Raw genomic sequence first — 18,029 nt, 5'->3', positions numbered from 1 at the left:
GCTAAGAGTTGGGCACGACTGAGCGATTTCACTTTCACTTTTCACTTTCATGCATTGGAGAAGGAAATGGCAACCCGTTCCAGTATTCTTGCCTGGAGAATCCCAGGGACAGAGGAGCCTAGTGGGCTGCTGTCTGTGGGGTCGCACAGAGTCGGACATGACTGAAGCGACTTAGCAGCAGCAGCAGCATTCATTTTGCAAATGGCGATATTTCATTTTTTTAGTGGCTGAGTAATATTCTGGTGTATGTGTGTGTATCACGTCTTCTTAAACCAACGGTCTGTTGCTAGGCACTCGGCTATTATAAATAGTGCTGCAGTGAACATTGAGGCACATGTATCTTTTCAAATTAGAGTTTTCGTCTTTCCTAGATATATGCCCAGGAGTAGCTCTATGTTTAGTTTTTTTAAGGGGCCTCTACACTGTCCTCCATAGTGGTTACACTAATTTACATTCCCGCCAGCAGTGTAGGAGGATTCCCTTTTCTCCACATCCTCTCCAGCATTTGTTATGTGTGGGCTTTTGGATGATGGCCATTCTGTGAGGTGGTACGTCATTGTAGTTTGCATTTGCATTTCTCTAATAATTAGCAATGTTAAGCATCTTTTCATGTGTCTGTAGGCCATCTGTATGTCATCTTTGGAGAGAAATGTCTGTTTAGGTCTTCTGCCCATTTTTTGATTGTTTTTTTTTTATGTTAATTGTATGAGCTGTTTGCATATTTTGGAAGGTAACCCGTTGTTGTTGGTCACATTGCTCGCAAATATTTTCTCTCATTCCTTAGACTGTTTTTTTGTCTTCGTTTAGAGTTGAAATCCTCAGTTCTCATATTTAGCTCTGAAGCCAGTTTTGCTGTTCAGTTTCTCTGCAGTTCACCTTCAGCAAGACTCTGCCTGGCTGTTAGGGTGATTAAATGACAAACCCATTGCTTCAGGTGCAGATTAGGACAGGTTACGGCATGAGAGGTTCCAAACTACTTAAATGTTTGAAAGGAGCTATTGTGGGGACCCTCTCGAGAGCTCCTTGATCATACTTTATCATATGGTCCTTCTCCCTGAGAAAGAGAGAGAGACATCATGGGGTACTTGGCTGCATGCAGGCCCCTGGGCCCAGCACCAAGAGGGCTCTGTGATTTCTTTCTGAGCTTCACAGGGCCTATTAGGGGAGACTTCTTGTGATGTGACTTGGCTTTGCAAGATGTTAGTGGTCACCAGCATTTGCTGTAGTATACCAAGGCAAAGTGGCTATTAACACTTCTTTGCCCTCCAATTCTGAGTCCTACAGGCTTGGGATGGGGCTGCCTTTCAAGGTGACTGTGGGAACTTCTAGGGTGCCTGAGAAAGAGTGCCACGCTGGGCCCCCCTAAGCTTTCCATGGGCAGACTCTGAAGTGAAGCTTTCTCTCAGGCAGCTCAGTGGGGAGCTGGGGGTGAAACACTGAGAGCTGTGATCTCCATTCTTTGGTGCTTTTGTGCTGAGGGAGGCTGAGAATGCGACCCTCTTTTACAGTCCCAGAGTGGAATGTTCCATGATCTGGATTTAATAACCCAGGAAATGACACATCCTTCACTGAAAGGCTGCTATGCACTGGGAGAAGTATGTGCCTGGGGAGTATTTTTAGTATGGCCTTGGCCGTTATTCTTTCATTCGTGTCTTCTTTCTTCTCTCATGCTTCCCGCCTGCCCCCTCCTTCCAATCCGAAACAATTAAATCTCTACTGTCTGGACGCTGTGCAAGCCTGTCCTCCAGGCCCTGTCCCCTCCTGTTGCAGACTTTTTGGCTACAGTAGCCTCTGAGTCTTTATCACCAGTCTCCTTCCAGATTTTCACAGCAGAGAGGGGCCCAGCTTCTGCTCCATCCCAAACTCTTTGAGGATGAATCCAGAAACAGTGGAGATACTGGCAGCCCCTGGCAGAGGAAGTGCCCTCTGCATGGGTCTCTGCTTACTGGTCTATTCCAAGAGAGGGCAGTTGTGCTCATCAGGAAGGAGGAGTCTTGTGCAAACCCAGCAGCCACCGGGTCTTGTTGCCTGCTCCGTCAGCAGAAGTCGCAAGTGCTCACCCCGCCACTGTTTAGTCTGTGAAATTCGCTGAGGTTCCAGAATTGGCTCACTTCATACTTTGCATCTGAGGTCATCACTGATTCCCTGGGGTGCACTCTGAGTTTCTTTGTCGCATGCATTTCAAAATAGCCTGGTGTGTGTGTCTTATAGGATTTCCCAGAGCCACATCTCCATCAGACAAGAACATAGGTGCCTTGCCATTTCCAAATTAACCTGGTAAGGCATATGAAAGGTACCATCTGCCACCTGAACTCTCAGCACACACACACACACACACACACACACACAAGATTGAGTGGGAGGGTCTCTGGGTCAGTTCAGCTTAACAGTCATTTATTGACTGCCTACTGTGTACTAAGGGTGGAGGAAATTCTGCTCTGTTCAAAAGAAAACTTTCACCTGCTCTCTGACCTCTTTCCACTGAGTTTAGGGGCTGTGGTCATTTTCTGGTGATTTGGGCCTAGATTTCAATGTATATATATAATGCCACTTGATACTTTCTTAAAGGTGCAAGCTTGATAGATAGAGGGACCTGAGCTTGAATTCTAGCTCTGCCTCTTGCTAGCTGTTGGGACCTTGGGTAAACCACACAACCTCTAAAACTGTTTCTTCATCTATAAAGCAGATAATGCAAACTAGCTGACCACCAGATTATTGAGAAGTTTCAGTGAGATGTGCAAAAAATATCCACCATGGGGCCTGGCCTCTGGTGGTACTCTATAAATGCTACTTACTACAGATTTCAGCATGGATGAAGTGCTCCATACCCATTACTTCCAAGTACTAGGAGCTCTGTAGAGTGGAAGCATGTAGACAAATGTCATGGAGAAGATTTTGCTGTAACTCACTGTATGCTTCTATATTTCCCAGCACTGTAGCTTAAGTTCAGCCAACCAGCACAGTTGATTACCTTTCTGATAGAGTGGTAGCCTCTTTGTGGAATAATCATTTGGGCTCCCCCAGGTAGTACAATGGTAAAGAACTCAATGCAGGAGACCTAAGAAACATGGGTTTGATCCCTGAGTTGGGAAGATCCTCTGGAGGAGGGCATGGCAACCCACTTCAGTATTCTTACCTGGAGAATCCCATGGACAGAAGAGCCTGGCGGGCTACAGTCCATTGTGTCACAAAGAAAGGACTTAGCATGCAGGCAACCAACATAGTAGCCCCAAGATACTAGTTTTTCCTAATTGTGTTCTCAGGCAATCCCCCCATGAACTCATGAGGCAGATTTCTAAATCAGTATAGTAGAAATAAGGGAGTACATTCACTGTTCTTTGTTCCAGTGATTCCAGAGGGACTATAGTAGCCCTGACTCATTGGAACTGGGTCAGAAGGAAATCTCCTTCATGAAGGTGGCTGCCTGTTCCTCTAACTAAACTTGTCCACGGCCCACAGACTGGGCTCTGAGGTCTGGATAGCCCACCCTCTTCTCCTGGTGGTCATAATTACTCCTCTGGTTTCTCATTAGGTCCAGCATCTAGGCCTTTGAAGACTAAAACTTAGGGAGCCTTCTGGCCAGGATCCCCTTTCAAAAATGATTCCATCGGGTTTCTCAGATTTACATATTTGGTGAACACTGGGGTAACCAGGTTGGGGCATCTCAGACATGTAAAAATCACATACTAAAATCTCTACATCATTTCCAGTTAGTGTTTAACCTTCATCATTTGGAGAAAATTTTTCTTATACTTAATTTTTTATTTTGCAGTAATTATAGATGCACACTGCAGTTATAGGAAGCAAAACAGAGAGATCCTCTGTACCCTTCAGCCAGTTTCCATCATTGGTAACATCCTGAAAATTAGAATGTTGGGGTTAGTCACATCAGTGAAGCTCAAAGAATGAACATGCTCTGTGGTCTCAGGGAAGGGCAAAATTTACGTAGAAGAGACTCATCAGCTGGTCACTTGCCCAGGCTGCAACTGGGGGAAGGAAGCCACCACCCCTGCCCATCCACGGCTCCTGGTCTCTGCCCTTGTCTGTCTTCCTCCCACCCACAGGGAACTGTGGGAGCCTACCATCCCCGGGCAGGTGATGGGCCACCTGGAGGAGTGGTTTTAACCAAGCTGGGAGTAGAAGTTTAGTTTCCCCACTCTCTCTGTGTTGATACTGGAGGTTACTGGGGGCTGTGCATTGTTACTGGCGTGGGAGTTGTGGGTACCCACATGGCCTCCAGAGACTCATAGCGGGTGAATGGTGGCCTGTTCACTGCTGGGCGGTAGTGAAAGACAGCCGCTAGGCCGTCTTCATTCAGCTGGGCAGGGATGGCATCCGGGCTTCCTCCTGGTCATTCTCCAGTACCCTAGGGGGGTGGTTGCGGCATCTCATTTCAGCCCAGTGACGGTGGAAGTCAAGACTCTGCACTGACCTTTTTTTTTTTCTTCATTTGTCCGGAAAAAAGTGGTTATTGTTTCCGAGTCTTGCACCATCCTGGCTGTCGCCTTCTCCATCATTTTGTTGGAGAGGGCATGCTTTTCTGGGGACTTGTCTTATCTAAGTTTGTTGCCCTTTCTGGGTTGCTGCCTTATTTAGCTCCACATCTGAAATATATGAAGCAAAAAGGAAACCCTGGGAACTCATCCGTGTTACTCCTTGGGTCCCAGGGTCTCTGGCTGGCCTGCCTTCTCCTGTCCCCCTTCTTTTTTTTTTTTTTTTCTGTTAAGCAGTTTTATTATCGCTCCAATTAGATTCCACCCCTATCCACACCCCCTTTCCTGTCCCCCTTCTGCATCTTATGTTCATCTTATATTTGATGTCCAGGTGTTTAGATGTACTTAGCGGGAAGAATAGGGACACTTATGCCTACTCCCATCTTCCCCAGTGGGAAAATGATTTTTATTTTTTATATATTTATTTTTAAAGATTTTTTTTTAATGTGGACCACTTTTTTAAGTCTTTAGTGAATTTTGTTACAAAAATTCTGTCTTATGTTTTGGTTTTTCAGCCAAGGCATGTGGGATTTTAGTTCACTGACCAGGAATGGAACCTGCACGCCCTGAATTGGAAAGTGAAGTCTTAACCACTGGACTGCCAGGGATGTCCTGGAAAATTATTTTTATGAAGAGAATATCTTCTCTTTCTGGATGCATCTTATAATTCAAGTCATCTCTCTTTTTGTCTCAGATATGTCACACAAACAGGCAGTTTTAGTGTGGAACCAAAGTTGACTTACTGTGTGAGAAAAATGATGCCATCAAGGTTATAGCAGCAGTGGGATTTTTTTCTTATGGCTTCTTTGTTTTAGTTGAGATTTATATACAGATTATTAAGTTGTGCTGCAGGTGATGGTGCAAAAAAAAAAAAAATGTCTTTTATGTCCACTCTGGTCACTTTGCTGTTTTGGTGGAGCAGACTCTCTTCCCAGGGTTACTGTCCCATAACCATAGGTGTGCTTTTTTCTCTGTTCTCCTTGACTTTCCGACTTTCATCCCAGCTCCTCTTTTGACTGGAACAGGCTTGTGTATTCTCTTAAGGTGTGCAGGCTTAGCCTCTGAAATCCTCCTCTTGAGACAAACTCAAAGGGAGTTTTTTCCTGATGTTCGAAAAACCGCTGGCCTTAAATACCCAGCTATGTCAGCTACTTCATCAGGCAGAGAGTGCCTGGCTTGGGCTATTGCTGGGGAGACAGGTCCTATGGTCAGGGCCTAAGAGACTGGAAGAAAGTATTAAACACTGAGGGAACTGGTGGTGTACATTCAGCATCATGTCTGACAGGGAGAAACAAGAAGCAGGAAATATGAAGAGTGTAATGGATAGTTACTCTGAAGGAGTTGAATTGATTAAATTCTTGTATTTTGTTTTTAAAATTGTAAAGACTGCGTTTAGAAGACTGTGCTTTTAGTGACCCACCCTCAGAAGTTTTTCTCCTGGTAACTCTAGTCATATACCTAATATTTTTTGAAAACTTATCACTTTAGAATTCTTCCTTTCAATGCTGTTACTATATGTACAGAATGAGAATGTTTTTTTTAGGACTCCATTACTCATGCATATTTTTGTCCTAGAATTTTTTTTTTTAAGATATGGTGATGTCATTTGTCCATATCTGATAGTCTAATGTCTTAAGACTTGGGTCTTAGGATTTTATTTTTGAATTAGGCAAACCATAGCTTCAAATAAGGCGATGGATATTGAAAGTGCTTTATAAATTGTCAAGTGGTAGAAAGATATTGTCATTATTTAAGAAGAAACACTAAGTTGTTTTCTTTTTTTTAATCACAGAGATATTTTCCAAGACAGTTTGCTGGAAGAATATGTGATGACCTTATAATTTGGGGTCTGTCATTTTTAGCGGTCCCTTGGTGGCTTCCAGACATAACAACATACGCCAAAGAAGGGGAAAAATTCTCCCCAAGAACATTCCACGGTCTGATCTTGATTTTAAAATAGTTCTAAGTGTAACAGAAAAAAACATTTGTCAAAATAACATAATTCATTTAGTACAGGGCCAGCTCAGAACTCAAGACCCAAAGAAGGAGTCTGGCTGAAAAGGTGGCCAGAGGAAGACCATGGCTCTTGGTGACTGTCACTCCTCAGGGTGGCCCATCACCTGCCTGGGGAGATGGAAGAGAGAGACAGGTGCAGGGGCCACCTACTGTGGGTGGACAGAGGTGGTGGCCACCCGCTCCCGCACCCACAGCCAGCACAGGTGACCCGCGGATGCGTCTCTCCCCATTACATGTTGACCTTCCCTGAGAGCAGCAGAGCAGTGGTCACTCTTGGAGGGCTCTGTCCTCAACTGTGAGAACCTGGCTGTGTAGTCAAAGCAAAAACCCGGAATTTCACTGATGTGAGTGACCTTGTGACTTGAGGCACATTTAAAATGGAATGTAAACTGATTATACAATGGGTGGGTTATAAATTGCATTGCCATCTGGTATTTCCTCTTTGGCTCCCCCGGGCACACTGTCCCTCTTCCCCAGCGGGTGGCGGCTTCTGAAAAAGCAGCCGAGGCTCAGAGACTGCAGGTGATCAGGACCCAGGAACCTGGTTTGCCCATTTCCCTGGCACAGCCTTGGGGGGGGGTTCCCTGTGACCCCACAGGAGCAGAGACAGGGTGCAGCGAGGAGGAGAGAGGGACTTAATCTACTTCCCTAATGCCTGCTGAGCTCTGGTCCTGTGCCAGGCACTGATTGAGGGCAGGACCCACAATGATGGAAAAGACAGGCCATAGCCCAGCCCTCGTGGGGCTTGCTTTGCATGGAAAGATAGACAATAAAGAAATAAGTATAATTTGTGGTAAAAGAGTTAGAAACATGTGGAGAAAGATGGAGCAGAGCAAGGGGAGAAGTGATGTGGATGAGGTGGAGTGTTTTAAGCTGAGGGTCGGGGACCCCTCTGAGGAGGGACATCCGAGCAGAGACATGAGTGAAGCGTGGAGGCCATGGGGCTGTGTGGGGAGCGAATATTCCAGGCAGAGGGAGCAGGATGTGCAAAGGCCCCGAGTCTGGTGTGTCCTAGAAACCCCATGAAGGCTTGTCTGCCTGGAGTGAGCAGTGGGTACCAAGCAATGTGCTTGGAGAGGGGAGCAGAGCCACATCTTTTATGGCCTTTGTACTTTTTGTAGCAAATATTTACTCCAAAGAAGATGAATTTGGTTAAGCTTGTGTTTTTGTTATTAAAACTGTAAATATTTGGTTCTGAGTCAGATGAGAACACTTTGAGCCACATCATGACACAGTCTAATTCTTATGTTTAAAATCTCTCTCTGGCCTCCGGTCGGAGGAAAGACAGTTCCAGGGGCTGAGTGGCAGCCAGGGGACAAGTTAGAAAGCTGGTCAGCTGGGCTGTTAATGGATGGCATGGCTAGAGCAGGCAGTGGAGGGGTGGGACTCAGGACAGACTTAAGAGGTAAAGCTCACTGGAGTCTGCTCCCTTTCACTCTCCACTCTCCCTCAGACCAGGCAGCAGCAGTGCCTCCCCTGGAAAACGGGCTCTGGAGGAAAGAGGCCCCAACTTTGCCTGTCTCATCCTGTCGTGGGGAGCCCAGAGGGACAAGGGGAGGTGTGGGCAGCAAGGCCTGGTTGGCCCCGTCCCTAGGCTTGAGCTGAGGCCTCTGTCACCCCCCCGCCCCCATCTCCCTTACACGGAGCAGCACTGTATTGTTTACAGAGTACTTACCTAGAGATTGCCTTAGTGAAGTCAAGTCAGACAAAGGCGAATATCATGTGATATGACTTATATGTGAATCAAAAAAAAAAAAAGGTACAAATGAACTTATTTACAAAACGGAAACTGAATCATAGGTGTAGAAAACAAACTTATAGTTACCAGAGGGAAAAGGCAGGGGTTTGGGGGTGGGAGAAAGGATAAATTGGGAGATCGGGGTTGACATATACACACTACTGTAAATAAAATAATAACTGATAAGGACTTCCTGTATAGCACAGGGAACTTTACTCAATACTCTGTAATGGCCTAGATGGGAAACAATCTAAAAAAAGACTGGATATATGTGTATGTACGATTGATTCACTGTATACCTGAAATTAACACAACATTCTTAATCAACTGTGCTCCAATAAAAAAACAAAGTACTTACTTTCTCATCCTTGCCACCAACCCTGTGAACTGGACAAGGTGTACACTGTTACCTCTGTGTAGTAGGTGAAGAGACCAGAGCTCCTTGCCATGAGAATGAGGAGAGTTTTATAGAGACAGAGAGAACACTTTGATATCATCAGGAAACACTGATTTCTGCTCTGGGGAAAGAATGAGGCCTGGACTAAGGGGACTCAGCTGAGTTTTCAGTGCTCAGTTGTGGTTGACATTTTCCCTCTTCTAAATTTTCTTTCGACATAATGTTGTTTATATAATTTTGAAAGAAGCACAGCATTCCTGTTCCATGGGATTAGGCCAAAGAGTAGTTGAATCACCCACTCTAGCCTCTTACTGACTTGAAGCAGCAACCAGCCCTGCCTACAGACACCTCACCGTATCATCAGGGGGGTCCGTGGCTGCATTAGGAGCTGGCTTCATCCATTGGGATAGTTTCTCTTCACTCTTTGACACAGGGGTGTCTTCTCTTGGAAGGGGGTGCTGGTGGATTTTTCCCCCCTAACTTCTGACGTGTCCTAATGAACTTGCAAACATTCTTTACAGCTTAGACCATTCTCAGCTTCCAAGCGGACTCGTCATCGATAAAGAATCTGAAGTTTACAAGATGCTTCAGGAGAAACAGGAGTTAAATGAGCCTCCGAAACAGTCCACTTCATTCTTGGTTTTGCAGGAAATTCTGGAGTCTGAGGAGAAAGGTAATCAGCCGTGTGTGTGGTCAGAAGCTGTTGTCTGAGGCCTGAGCTGAGGGGTAGTCGTTGCTGAAACACAGGTGAACACAGCCTGAGAGGTGGAGAGAGCAGTGTGCTTTGGAAGGCCGGCCTCTTAAATGCTAAAAGCTCTTTCAAAAAAAGAGGGGGACTGAATGAGCTCTCAGCCACACCTGCTTAGCTGTTTCCTGTCGCAGGCACTGAGGGAGACTGAAGGCGGCGGTGAACTTGACGGTTGTGGCGTTCTGTGGGGGTGTCTGTTGGCCACTAGTTTCGTTTGAGCCCACATACTGTGCTTCTGTGGTGGTTGGCACGTGTGAGCGGGTGAAGGTTGTGGGCTGTGACAGCAGAGTGAATGAATCAGCAGCACAGGGAAGCCAGGCTCTGGGCTTCACTTTGGGGCCATGCTCTTGTTCTTGCTGTAGGGTGGACGGCCTCTTCAAAGTCCGAGGGCCCCCGGTTTGGCAATATACCCCGGAATTGACCTTAGGCAACCCTTTGAACCTTTCTAGACTTGTTTGCTCATCTGTCAATCAGGGATAAAAATCCTTTCCTCTTAAGATTGGTGTGAGGATCAAATTACACAAAACACCCAGAGTTGTGACTGGCGCACACAGTAGGTGCTTCATAACTGTGACGATGTTTGAAACCTCATCAAGAGGTTCCAGGCCAGCCTTGGCTTGTCCACATGTGAGATCTGAAGCTCGAGGCACCCAGGGCTACCCGTTTGGCTCTGCAGGTCTCAGGAGATATCTTTGCCCTGTATACATCAGACACTGTTTGTTTCTTATGATAATTTTCAAGCGGATGGCAGCAAGCTGTCTCAGCTTTGTAGCAACAACAGTGAGAAATTCCTGGCAGACGGGTGTGCTGTAGAAGGGAGGCTTTTCCTCCTTCTCAAAAAGGTGACCTGTGAGCCACAGCTCTCAGGCTCATCCACCTCCCAGGTCGTCATTCATAAGCACCTCTGATTCTCACTGTCAACTTAGCTACCAGTGACGTCTGGAGAGTTGGGGTTTGCAGCCCTCTACACTCTGCACTGTCCTTTTCCCTGAGGCTCGATGGAGTCCTGCCTTCTCTTGCTCTCTTGCTCCCAGTGTGCCTGCTTGTGAAGAGAGAGTTGGTACTTCTGGGAGGAACATGTGGTGGTTCTGTGAGATCCACTTCAGCCAGGCTCCAGAGGGGCTGGCTCTTTGCCCAGGACAGCCAGTGAGGGTCAGAACTGAGCTGCCTCTGGAAGAGTCCCCTTCCTCCTGAAAGTCCCCAACTGCAGAGTCGGCTCCCCAGGAGTCCTTCCTTAGCTGAAAGTCCCCTACTGAACACACCCAGCACCCCGGCTTCCTCCCCACTTTGGTGGGTTCCTTAAAGAAATTGGCAGTTTAGAGGCACAGGAAGTTAGGAAAATTCTTCTTTTATGCTGCTGCTGCTGCTAAGTCGCTTCAGTCGTGTCCGACACTGTGCGACTCCATAGACAGCTCCCCACCAGGCTCCCCCACCCCTGGGATTCTCCAGGCAAGAACACCAGAGTGGGTTGCCATTTCCTCCAGTGCATGAAAGTGAAAAGTGAAAGTGAAGTCGCTCAGTCATCTCCAACTCTTCACAACCCCATGGTCTGCAGCCTACCAGGCTCCTCCGTCCAGGGGATTTTCCAGGCAAGAGTACTGGAATGGGTTGCCATTGCTTTCTCCTTTCTTTTATGCTAGAAGGATATTATCCCTGCCAGCAATATCCCTCTTTGCTTGGAGTACCTGTGCAGTTTGGAAGGAATGAGTCATATACTCTATATTAAGTTCCAGTCTTAGCCCAACTGACCGAAGTCTCGGGGTCCAACCCTAGAAGATGATAATTTTTCAAAACATGTGAGAAATCACAACTCTACTCTGAATAAATGGGTGTAAAATCCTTTAAGAAAGGAAATATCAATCTGTTCCAACCCAAAGTAGAACGTATACCTTTCAGGGCTCAGCTCACTGAATGCCCTCAGGTCACAGAGGTCACAGAGAAGGACCTGAAGCCCAGGATCACTGAACTGTCTTGAGGTGGCAGTTCCCTGATCATCAATATCTAGACCCCTTGCATCCTATATTCTGCCTGCCAAGCCAGTGGTCTCCATTCTCAAGGCTACCTCCTGGTGCTAGTTGGCAGCTAGTGCTCCAGCCATCATGTCTACTTCCAGGCACCAGGAAGGCTAACTGAGGAATCCATCTTCCAGATGTACCAGCTTTCTTTTTCCCAGAAGTCCTACATGACTATTCCATTTATATTTTGACCAGAATTTAGTCACATGGCCCTATCTAGTTGCAAGAGAGTTTGAGAATTATAGTTTTTCTCCCCTAGGTTGGATGACTGGATATCTTCTTATGCCAAATAAAATAAAGATTTTGCTGAAAATGAAAAGGGAGATAGATCTTGTGGTCTCTCCTTTATCTCTTAATATGCACTTGCATTAAATTTTCACAAAAGAAACAGCATAAGTTCCAATACAGACATCTACCACATGCAGAAGGCTCTCAAGTAAGGGAGCTCAAATGCCTGTTTTCATTTGAGAGATAATGGTCAAAGCTCAGGGCAGTGGCTGGTGCATGGTAAAAGCACTCGGTGAGGGTTGCTGTCATTCGAGAAGGCCCGTGGCTCATGAAGCAGCCTGCACCACCAGCACTGGTGTCCAGTCTCTGCCCGTGACTCACCACGAGACCTCGAGGGAGTGGCTCGTCTCTCTAAGTCCTAGTCTCTGCACATGTCCAGTGAGGCTAATAATGGCCACTTCACAGGTGGTTTACAGCCTGGAGGGAAATGACACGTGTAAAGTGCCAGGCACACAGTCAGTGAGGCCCCGGTGGGAGGTTTGGCTCTAGCAGGTGAGAAAAGTGAAAGTGTTAGTTGCTCAGTCGTGTCCGCATGGACTGTAGCCCACCAGGCTCCTCTGTCCATGGAATTCTCTGGGCAGGAATACTGGATTGAGTTGCCATTCCCTCCTCCAGGGGATCTTCCTGACCCAGGAATTGAACCTGGGTCTCCTGCATTGAAGGCAGATTCCTTACCATCTGAGCCATGAGGCTGCAGCAGGGCTTGGTGATAACTCTCCAGACTCAATGTGGGTCTTCTCATTTGGGGTGAAATTTAGCGTCTGGACTGGGAGAAAGGGTCCAGGATTCCTCATACTCCCTCTTGCTTTAGGTCAAATTCTGAAATTTGCAGGGAGAAGGAGTCTTTTTTTTTTCAATTGTGATTTCAATATATCTAATACAGGACTTCCCAGGTGCACTCAGCTGGAGGCTTGCTCAGAAGGTATCTAGGCTCATTTTGGCAGGTGCCCAGGGTTTCAGGAGACTCCTTAGGTGATCTGTGGTTCAGATCATCAAGGGCCACCAGGTGTGCGGTTAAGGACCGTGAATTTGATTCTGTAGGCAGTATGGAGCCCTTGAGTGTTGCTGAACAGTGAAGTGGACAGAAAAAAGATGTGGAATTTTCTTTGCATTTGCAGTGTTGGCTGACTAGGTAAGAGAAGAAAATCAAGCCAGCAGGTGGTGCTGCAGGGCTGCATAAGCTGCAGCGAGGTCAGCATCAGGCAGCCCACAGCCTCCTCTACTCACACTTTGCCCAGCTCCATCAGTTCACTTCTCTCTGTTCCAAAAAGAGATGTGGGTTCTCCTACCAAGTGGGGCTCATGTGTCATGTTACTTCTCTCCTCCTGCACTTCCTACCTTTCCTGGTAATTTTTCTGTGAAAAACAGTCCATCACATAAGAGACCCTGACCTCATAGGTTTGGCTTCCTTAGAACTACCGATTTTCTCTCCAAGCTTTCCAGGTATGCAAAGATGCCATTTCCTTGTCTTCACGGCAGGTAGACAGCCCAGCTGGTTCCAGCCAGAAACTGAGGGAGCTTGTTTGGGACACTCAGAGTCATGAGGCTGCCCAGCCAGGCCCCTTTGAGATCCTTTCAGGCAGGGCCAGAATTAGGATAAGGTGAGGGAGGCATTTGCTTTGGGTACAGAATTTAAGTTGGTACCCCAAAACTTGATAATCAAGACAGAAATGATACTTGAGTGCAATATTTTATAAAAATAAAAATTAATGCAAAAAAAAAAAGATTCTATAATGAACAAAGCTGGGACTGTGAGCAAGGAAGGGAGAAAGGTTTGGAAGGGCAAGATGATAACCTTGGGCTGTGCATGTTGCATGCTAAATTGCTTCAGTCATGTTTGACTCTTTGCGACCCTATGGACTGTAGCCCACCATTCTTTTCTGCTAAACCTGTGGTAGGCTCTGTGGAGTATTGAAAAAATATATGAAACAGAGCTCTGGTGGTCCAGTAATTTGTAGTCCAGACAGAGATGTGTAAATAACTGACAAACATAACAATACTTACTGGGCCAACATCACAGGAAAAAAAAAATGTGATGTGGAAACACAGCCAGCCAAATATATAGCAATAATAGTAATATTAGTAGCTTACTGTTATTATTCACGGCTACCTACACAGGTGATGAACTGGGCTGTAGGCAGAGCTCTGGAAACTAGGAGCTGGTTTTTCATGCAGAAAGCTGACTGCAGGAAGGCTGCTACTGTCTCTGCTCTGTGGCAGGTGGTTTTTATCTGACTTCTAGCATTCTGTACTATAATGATTTTGTTGTCCTTGTAATGTGGGTTTCTTTTGGCCCTGACTACACTGCCATTTGATTACTGAGCGACTTCACTTTGACTTTTCACTTTCATGCATTGGAGGAGGAAATGGCAACCCACTCCAGTGTTCTTGCCTGGAGAATCCCATGAACAGAGGAGCCTGGTGGGCTGCCGTCTATGGGGTCGCACAGAGTCCGACATGACTGAAGCGACTTAGCAGCAGCAGCAGCAAAGTATTTTTAAGTCCCATATCAATGTGTTTGCATGTATTTAATCAGCATGTAATGTAATTTGTTTTGAGGGCTGAGCATATATGCCAGGGAGGGCTACATGTGTCTTTTTCAACCATTTTGTTCCACTTTGAAGGGGAAACGTTCTCCTATTTTATAGAAAAGGAAACTGTGGACCAGAGAAGTTAAGTAACTTGCCCAGGATCACACAGCAGTCAAGTCTGTTTGATTCTGGTGCCCATGACCTTGCTGGAACATACATATAAGTGACTCTGAAAGAGCTAAATGATGCTTATACAATCCTGCCCTTCCTGGCTAACCCAAATGTTTTCCTCCTTTTAGGGGATCCCAACAAGCCCTCAGGATTCAGAAGTGTTAAGGCTCCAGTCACCAAAGTGGCTGCTTCAATTGGAAATGCCCAGAAGCTGCCCATGTGTGACAAATGTGGCACTGGCATTGTGTGAGTATCTGCCTTCCCCAGGCATCAGTGGCCCCGCAGGTTGTGTGAACCATGAAAATGTGGAAAGGGTTGGATGTTGCCCGTTGTGGGCGTGATGGAGAAAAAAATCCTGCCTGGAAAATGGAGCAGAGAGGCGAGATTGGTCCTGTGTCCCAGAGCCAGGTGGTGAAGGCTTTCCTTGGCTGTGAAACCCGTAGGGTATGAACTTGTAAAACCAGAAAAAGCTGGGCTGCTCTGTTGAAGTGGGAGGGACTTCCGGAATTCTTCAGGGGGAATGTCTCTGGCCTCCAGGCAGGAGAAGCCCCTTTATGACTAGAGGCCAATGGGGAGGCTCTGATCTGCCCTTGGAAAGGAGCCCTTTGGGAGGAGCTCCAGCCTGTCACCTTCAGGTACTCATCACTAATGGAGCACCTCTTCTCCCCACTCCTGCAGCGGCGTGTTCGTGAAGCTGCGGGAACGTCACCGCCACCCCGAGTGTTACGTGTGCACCGACTGTGGCACCAACCTGAAACAGAAGGGCCATTTCTTTGTGGAGGATCAGATCTACTGTGAAAAGCATGCCCGGGAACGGGTCACTCCACCTGAGGGCTATGACGTGATCACAGTGTTCCCCAAGTGAGCGGGCAGCTTCCCGCCCAGCACTGCTCTCCATGCAGCCCCTGCTGCATTTTGTCCTCTGAAAGCTCTGGCCTCTCTCTTCTTCCGAGTTCTTGCTTACTTTGGTTTTGTCGCTGCTCATTCAGCATCACGTCCCCGTTTGCTAATGACTCACGCTGGCTGTGTGATGCCTGCTTTTATAATTAATGGGAAATGGCCTTGTTCGGTGTCCCTTTGCCAGCGTCACTGTGTCTTCTCTTTCCCTTCATTCATCTCTGCTGCAAATGGACATCAGCCAAATTCAAACCAAACTGAATTTAATATGTCTGATGATGATTTCATTTTTACTCAATAAATTAATAGACTTAAAGGCAGTGTGGTGTCTCTTTAGCATGTGACCAAGTGTCCTCTTTCTTATCTCAAGCCAGATGAGATTTCTGAGGCCTTTCCTCTTGTTTTGGGGTTTCTACTCCTTTGAGATGTGCAGGCCTTTTCCTCCAGGTGTGAGGACATTGGCATTTGAAACAGCCATGTTCTTTTTTTGGCCCTGCTGAAATCCTGAATCCCAGAGCATTCAGGATCTTAGTTCCCAACCAGGGATGGGGTCCAGGTCTTTGGCAGTGAGAGCATGCAGTCCTAACCACAGGACCACCAGGGAAATCCCAACAGCCATGTTCCTTTATTTCTTTGCAGCCTACTCCAAATTATTCTCTGATGCTAATATAATATAGTTATGTTGTAACAGAATATTTTCTTTACATCTGGCTGTTTTGGGACTTACCTGAAGAAATGAATGCTTTCCAAATGGCCTTAAAATACTCCCTAGTAAGTCCCTCCCCAGGCTGGTTTGCTGCCGTTACAGCCTCTCCTTTATTAAGGGAAGTAAACTCAGAAAGGTGGCCAGCAGCCCCAAACCTGCAGATTGCTCAGGGAAGTAGCAAATGCATTCTCCTCAAAGAAGAGACGGGAAGCCTGGGTGTTGAGCCTTGCATCAGAGATCTGAGGTTCAGTTCAGTCGCTCAGTTGTGTCCAACTCTTTGCAACCCCATGGACTGCAGCACACCAGGCTTCCCTGTCCATCACCAACTCCCGAAGCTTGCTCAAACTCCTGTCCATCAAGTTGGTGATGCCATACAATCATCTCATCCTCTGTTATCCCCTTCTCCTCCCACCTTCAATCTTTCCCAGCATCAGTTCAGTTCAGTCGCTCAGTTGTGTCCAACTCTTTGCGACCCCATGAATCGCAGCACGCCAGGCCTCCCTGTCCATCACCAACTCCCGGAGTCCACCCAATCTCATGTCTACTGAGTCGGTGATGCCATCCAACCATCTCATCCTCTGTCATCCCCTTCTCCTCCTGCCCTCAATCTTTCCCAGCATCAGGGTCTTTTCAAATGAGTCAGCTCTTCACATCAGGTGGCCAAAGTATTGGAGTTTCAGCTTCAACATCAGTCCTTCCAATGAATATTCAGGACTGATCTCCTTTAGGATGGACTGGTTGGATGTCCTTGCAGTCCAAGGGACTCTCAAGAGTCTTCTCCAACACCACAGTTCAAAAGCATCCGTTTTTCGGCCCTCAGCTTTCTTTATGGTCTAACTCTCACATCCATACATGACTACTGGAAAAACCATAGCTGAGTTTACCAAAGCTCATCTTCTGGTGACTAACCACTAGTAGAGTCATTGGCTCAAACAATGGCACTCTCATCACTCTAGAGACTGATTTGTTAAGAGATGGACAGGTCGTTCCACCGACCCTACTCTGAAAGAGCAAATCGTCTGCCTTTAGTATTCACCACCATGGGTAATAGCTGATGTTTTTCGTGGATGATGTCCTTTATGGACCAGCTTTCTAAGAGTAAGTATCCTAATTCGACGGTAGCGCTAGGATTTTACTTTGCAGTTCTCCGAAACTTGGACGCACCAGGGACAATTTAGACATAAGCAGTTCTAGTCTATAAGACCTGAAGCAAAACTTTCAGGCAGAAAACTATTTTGAAGTTCTTGATTTTTCTTTTCTGTTTGCAATTAGTTCTTACTTTGGGCTTCCGATGTGGCATTAGTGATAAAGAATCCACCTGCCAATGCAGGAGACACAAAAGACACGGGTTTAATCTCTGGGTTGGGAAGATCACATAGTGGAGGAAATGGCAATTCACTCCAGTATTCTTGCCTGGAAAAACCCATGGACAGAGGGGCCTGGTGGGCTACAATCCATGGGTGGAAAAGAGTCAGACACTGCTGGGCACAATTGTTACTTTAAACTCTTTTCTATTAAGTTTGTAAAAGGCAAGATGATTGAAAGTTCTTAATTTGGGCAAATCCACACAGAATGAAAGCTCTGTGAACCACAGCAAGTTTGCTGGATTTACAAATACAATAACAATTGTGATTTGGGTTTATTGATCGGAAAAGGATGAATGGGTATTACACTCTTAGAACTTTTTCCAGTTCTTTTCCTCAGATAATGTGCCAAATATCTGACACTTGTTTAATGACAGTATTATTCTTAGGAGTGGATCTGAGGTGCAGGGTGCCTCCCTTCCAGAGGAGGTCAGATCCTGAGAGTGTCAAGTGACCACTGTGGCCACTATCTACAGCCTCCAAGGCTAATTAACTTCCTAAGAATGAAACAGAGTGTCAGCTTTACTGTCCTCAGTACAAGTTGTGTGTTTTATGGCCAAGAACTCCTCTTTTTCGGTTTATAGAGTTATTTTAGCCAAGAGTAATTTTAAGGTTTGGCCTGTTGTCCTTGCCTACCATGTTCGTGTGATTTTATTTCTTCTGTC

General features: G+C 46.4%; 1 protein-coding gene across 1 annotated transcript in view; it reads left to right on the top strand.

Annotated features, from left to right (window-relative positions):
• Positions 1-15,610, top strand: part of PDLIM1 (PDZ and LIM domain 1) — a 40,611-nt gene extending 25,001 nt beyond the window's left edge. Inside the window, exons 5-7 of the mRNA XM_086378803.1 lie at positions 9,166-9,317; positions 14,526-14,643; positions 15,076-15,610. Coding sequence (XP_086234929.1) covers positions 9,166-9,317; positions 14,526-14,643; positions 15,076-15,262 — 457 coding nt within the window. The 3' untranslated portion in view covers positions 15,263-15,610. The remainder of the gene's footprint in view (positions 1-9,165; positions 9,318-14,525; positions 14,644-15,075) is intronic.
• Positions 15,611-18,029: the final 2,419 nt, after the last annotated feature.

This window comes from Bos grunniens, chromosome 26 (assembly GCF_055505025.1).
Source record: "Bos grunniens cultivar Pamir isolate PY7600 chromosome 26, Bosgru_T2T1.0, whole genome shotgun sequence".
Classification (NCBI taxonomy): domain Eukaryota; kingdom Metazoa; phylum Chordata; class Mammalia; order Artiodactyla; family Bovidae; genus Bos; species Bos grunniens.
Note: the sequence above shows the minus strand (reverse complement) of the source record. Positions and strands in the feature narration are given on the sequence as shown.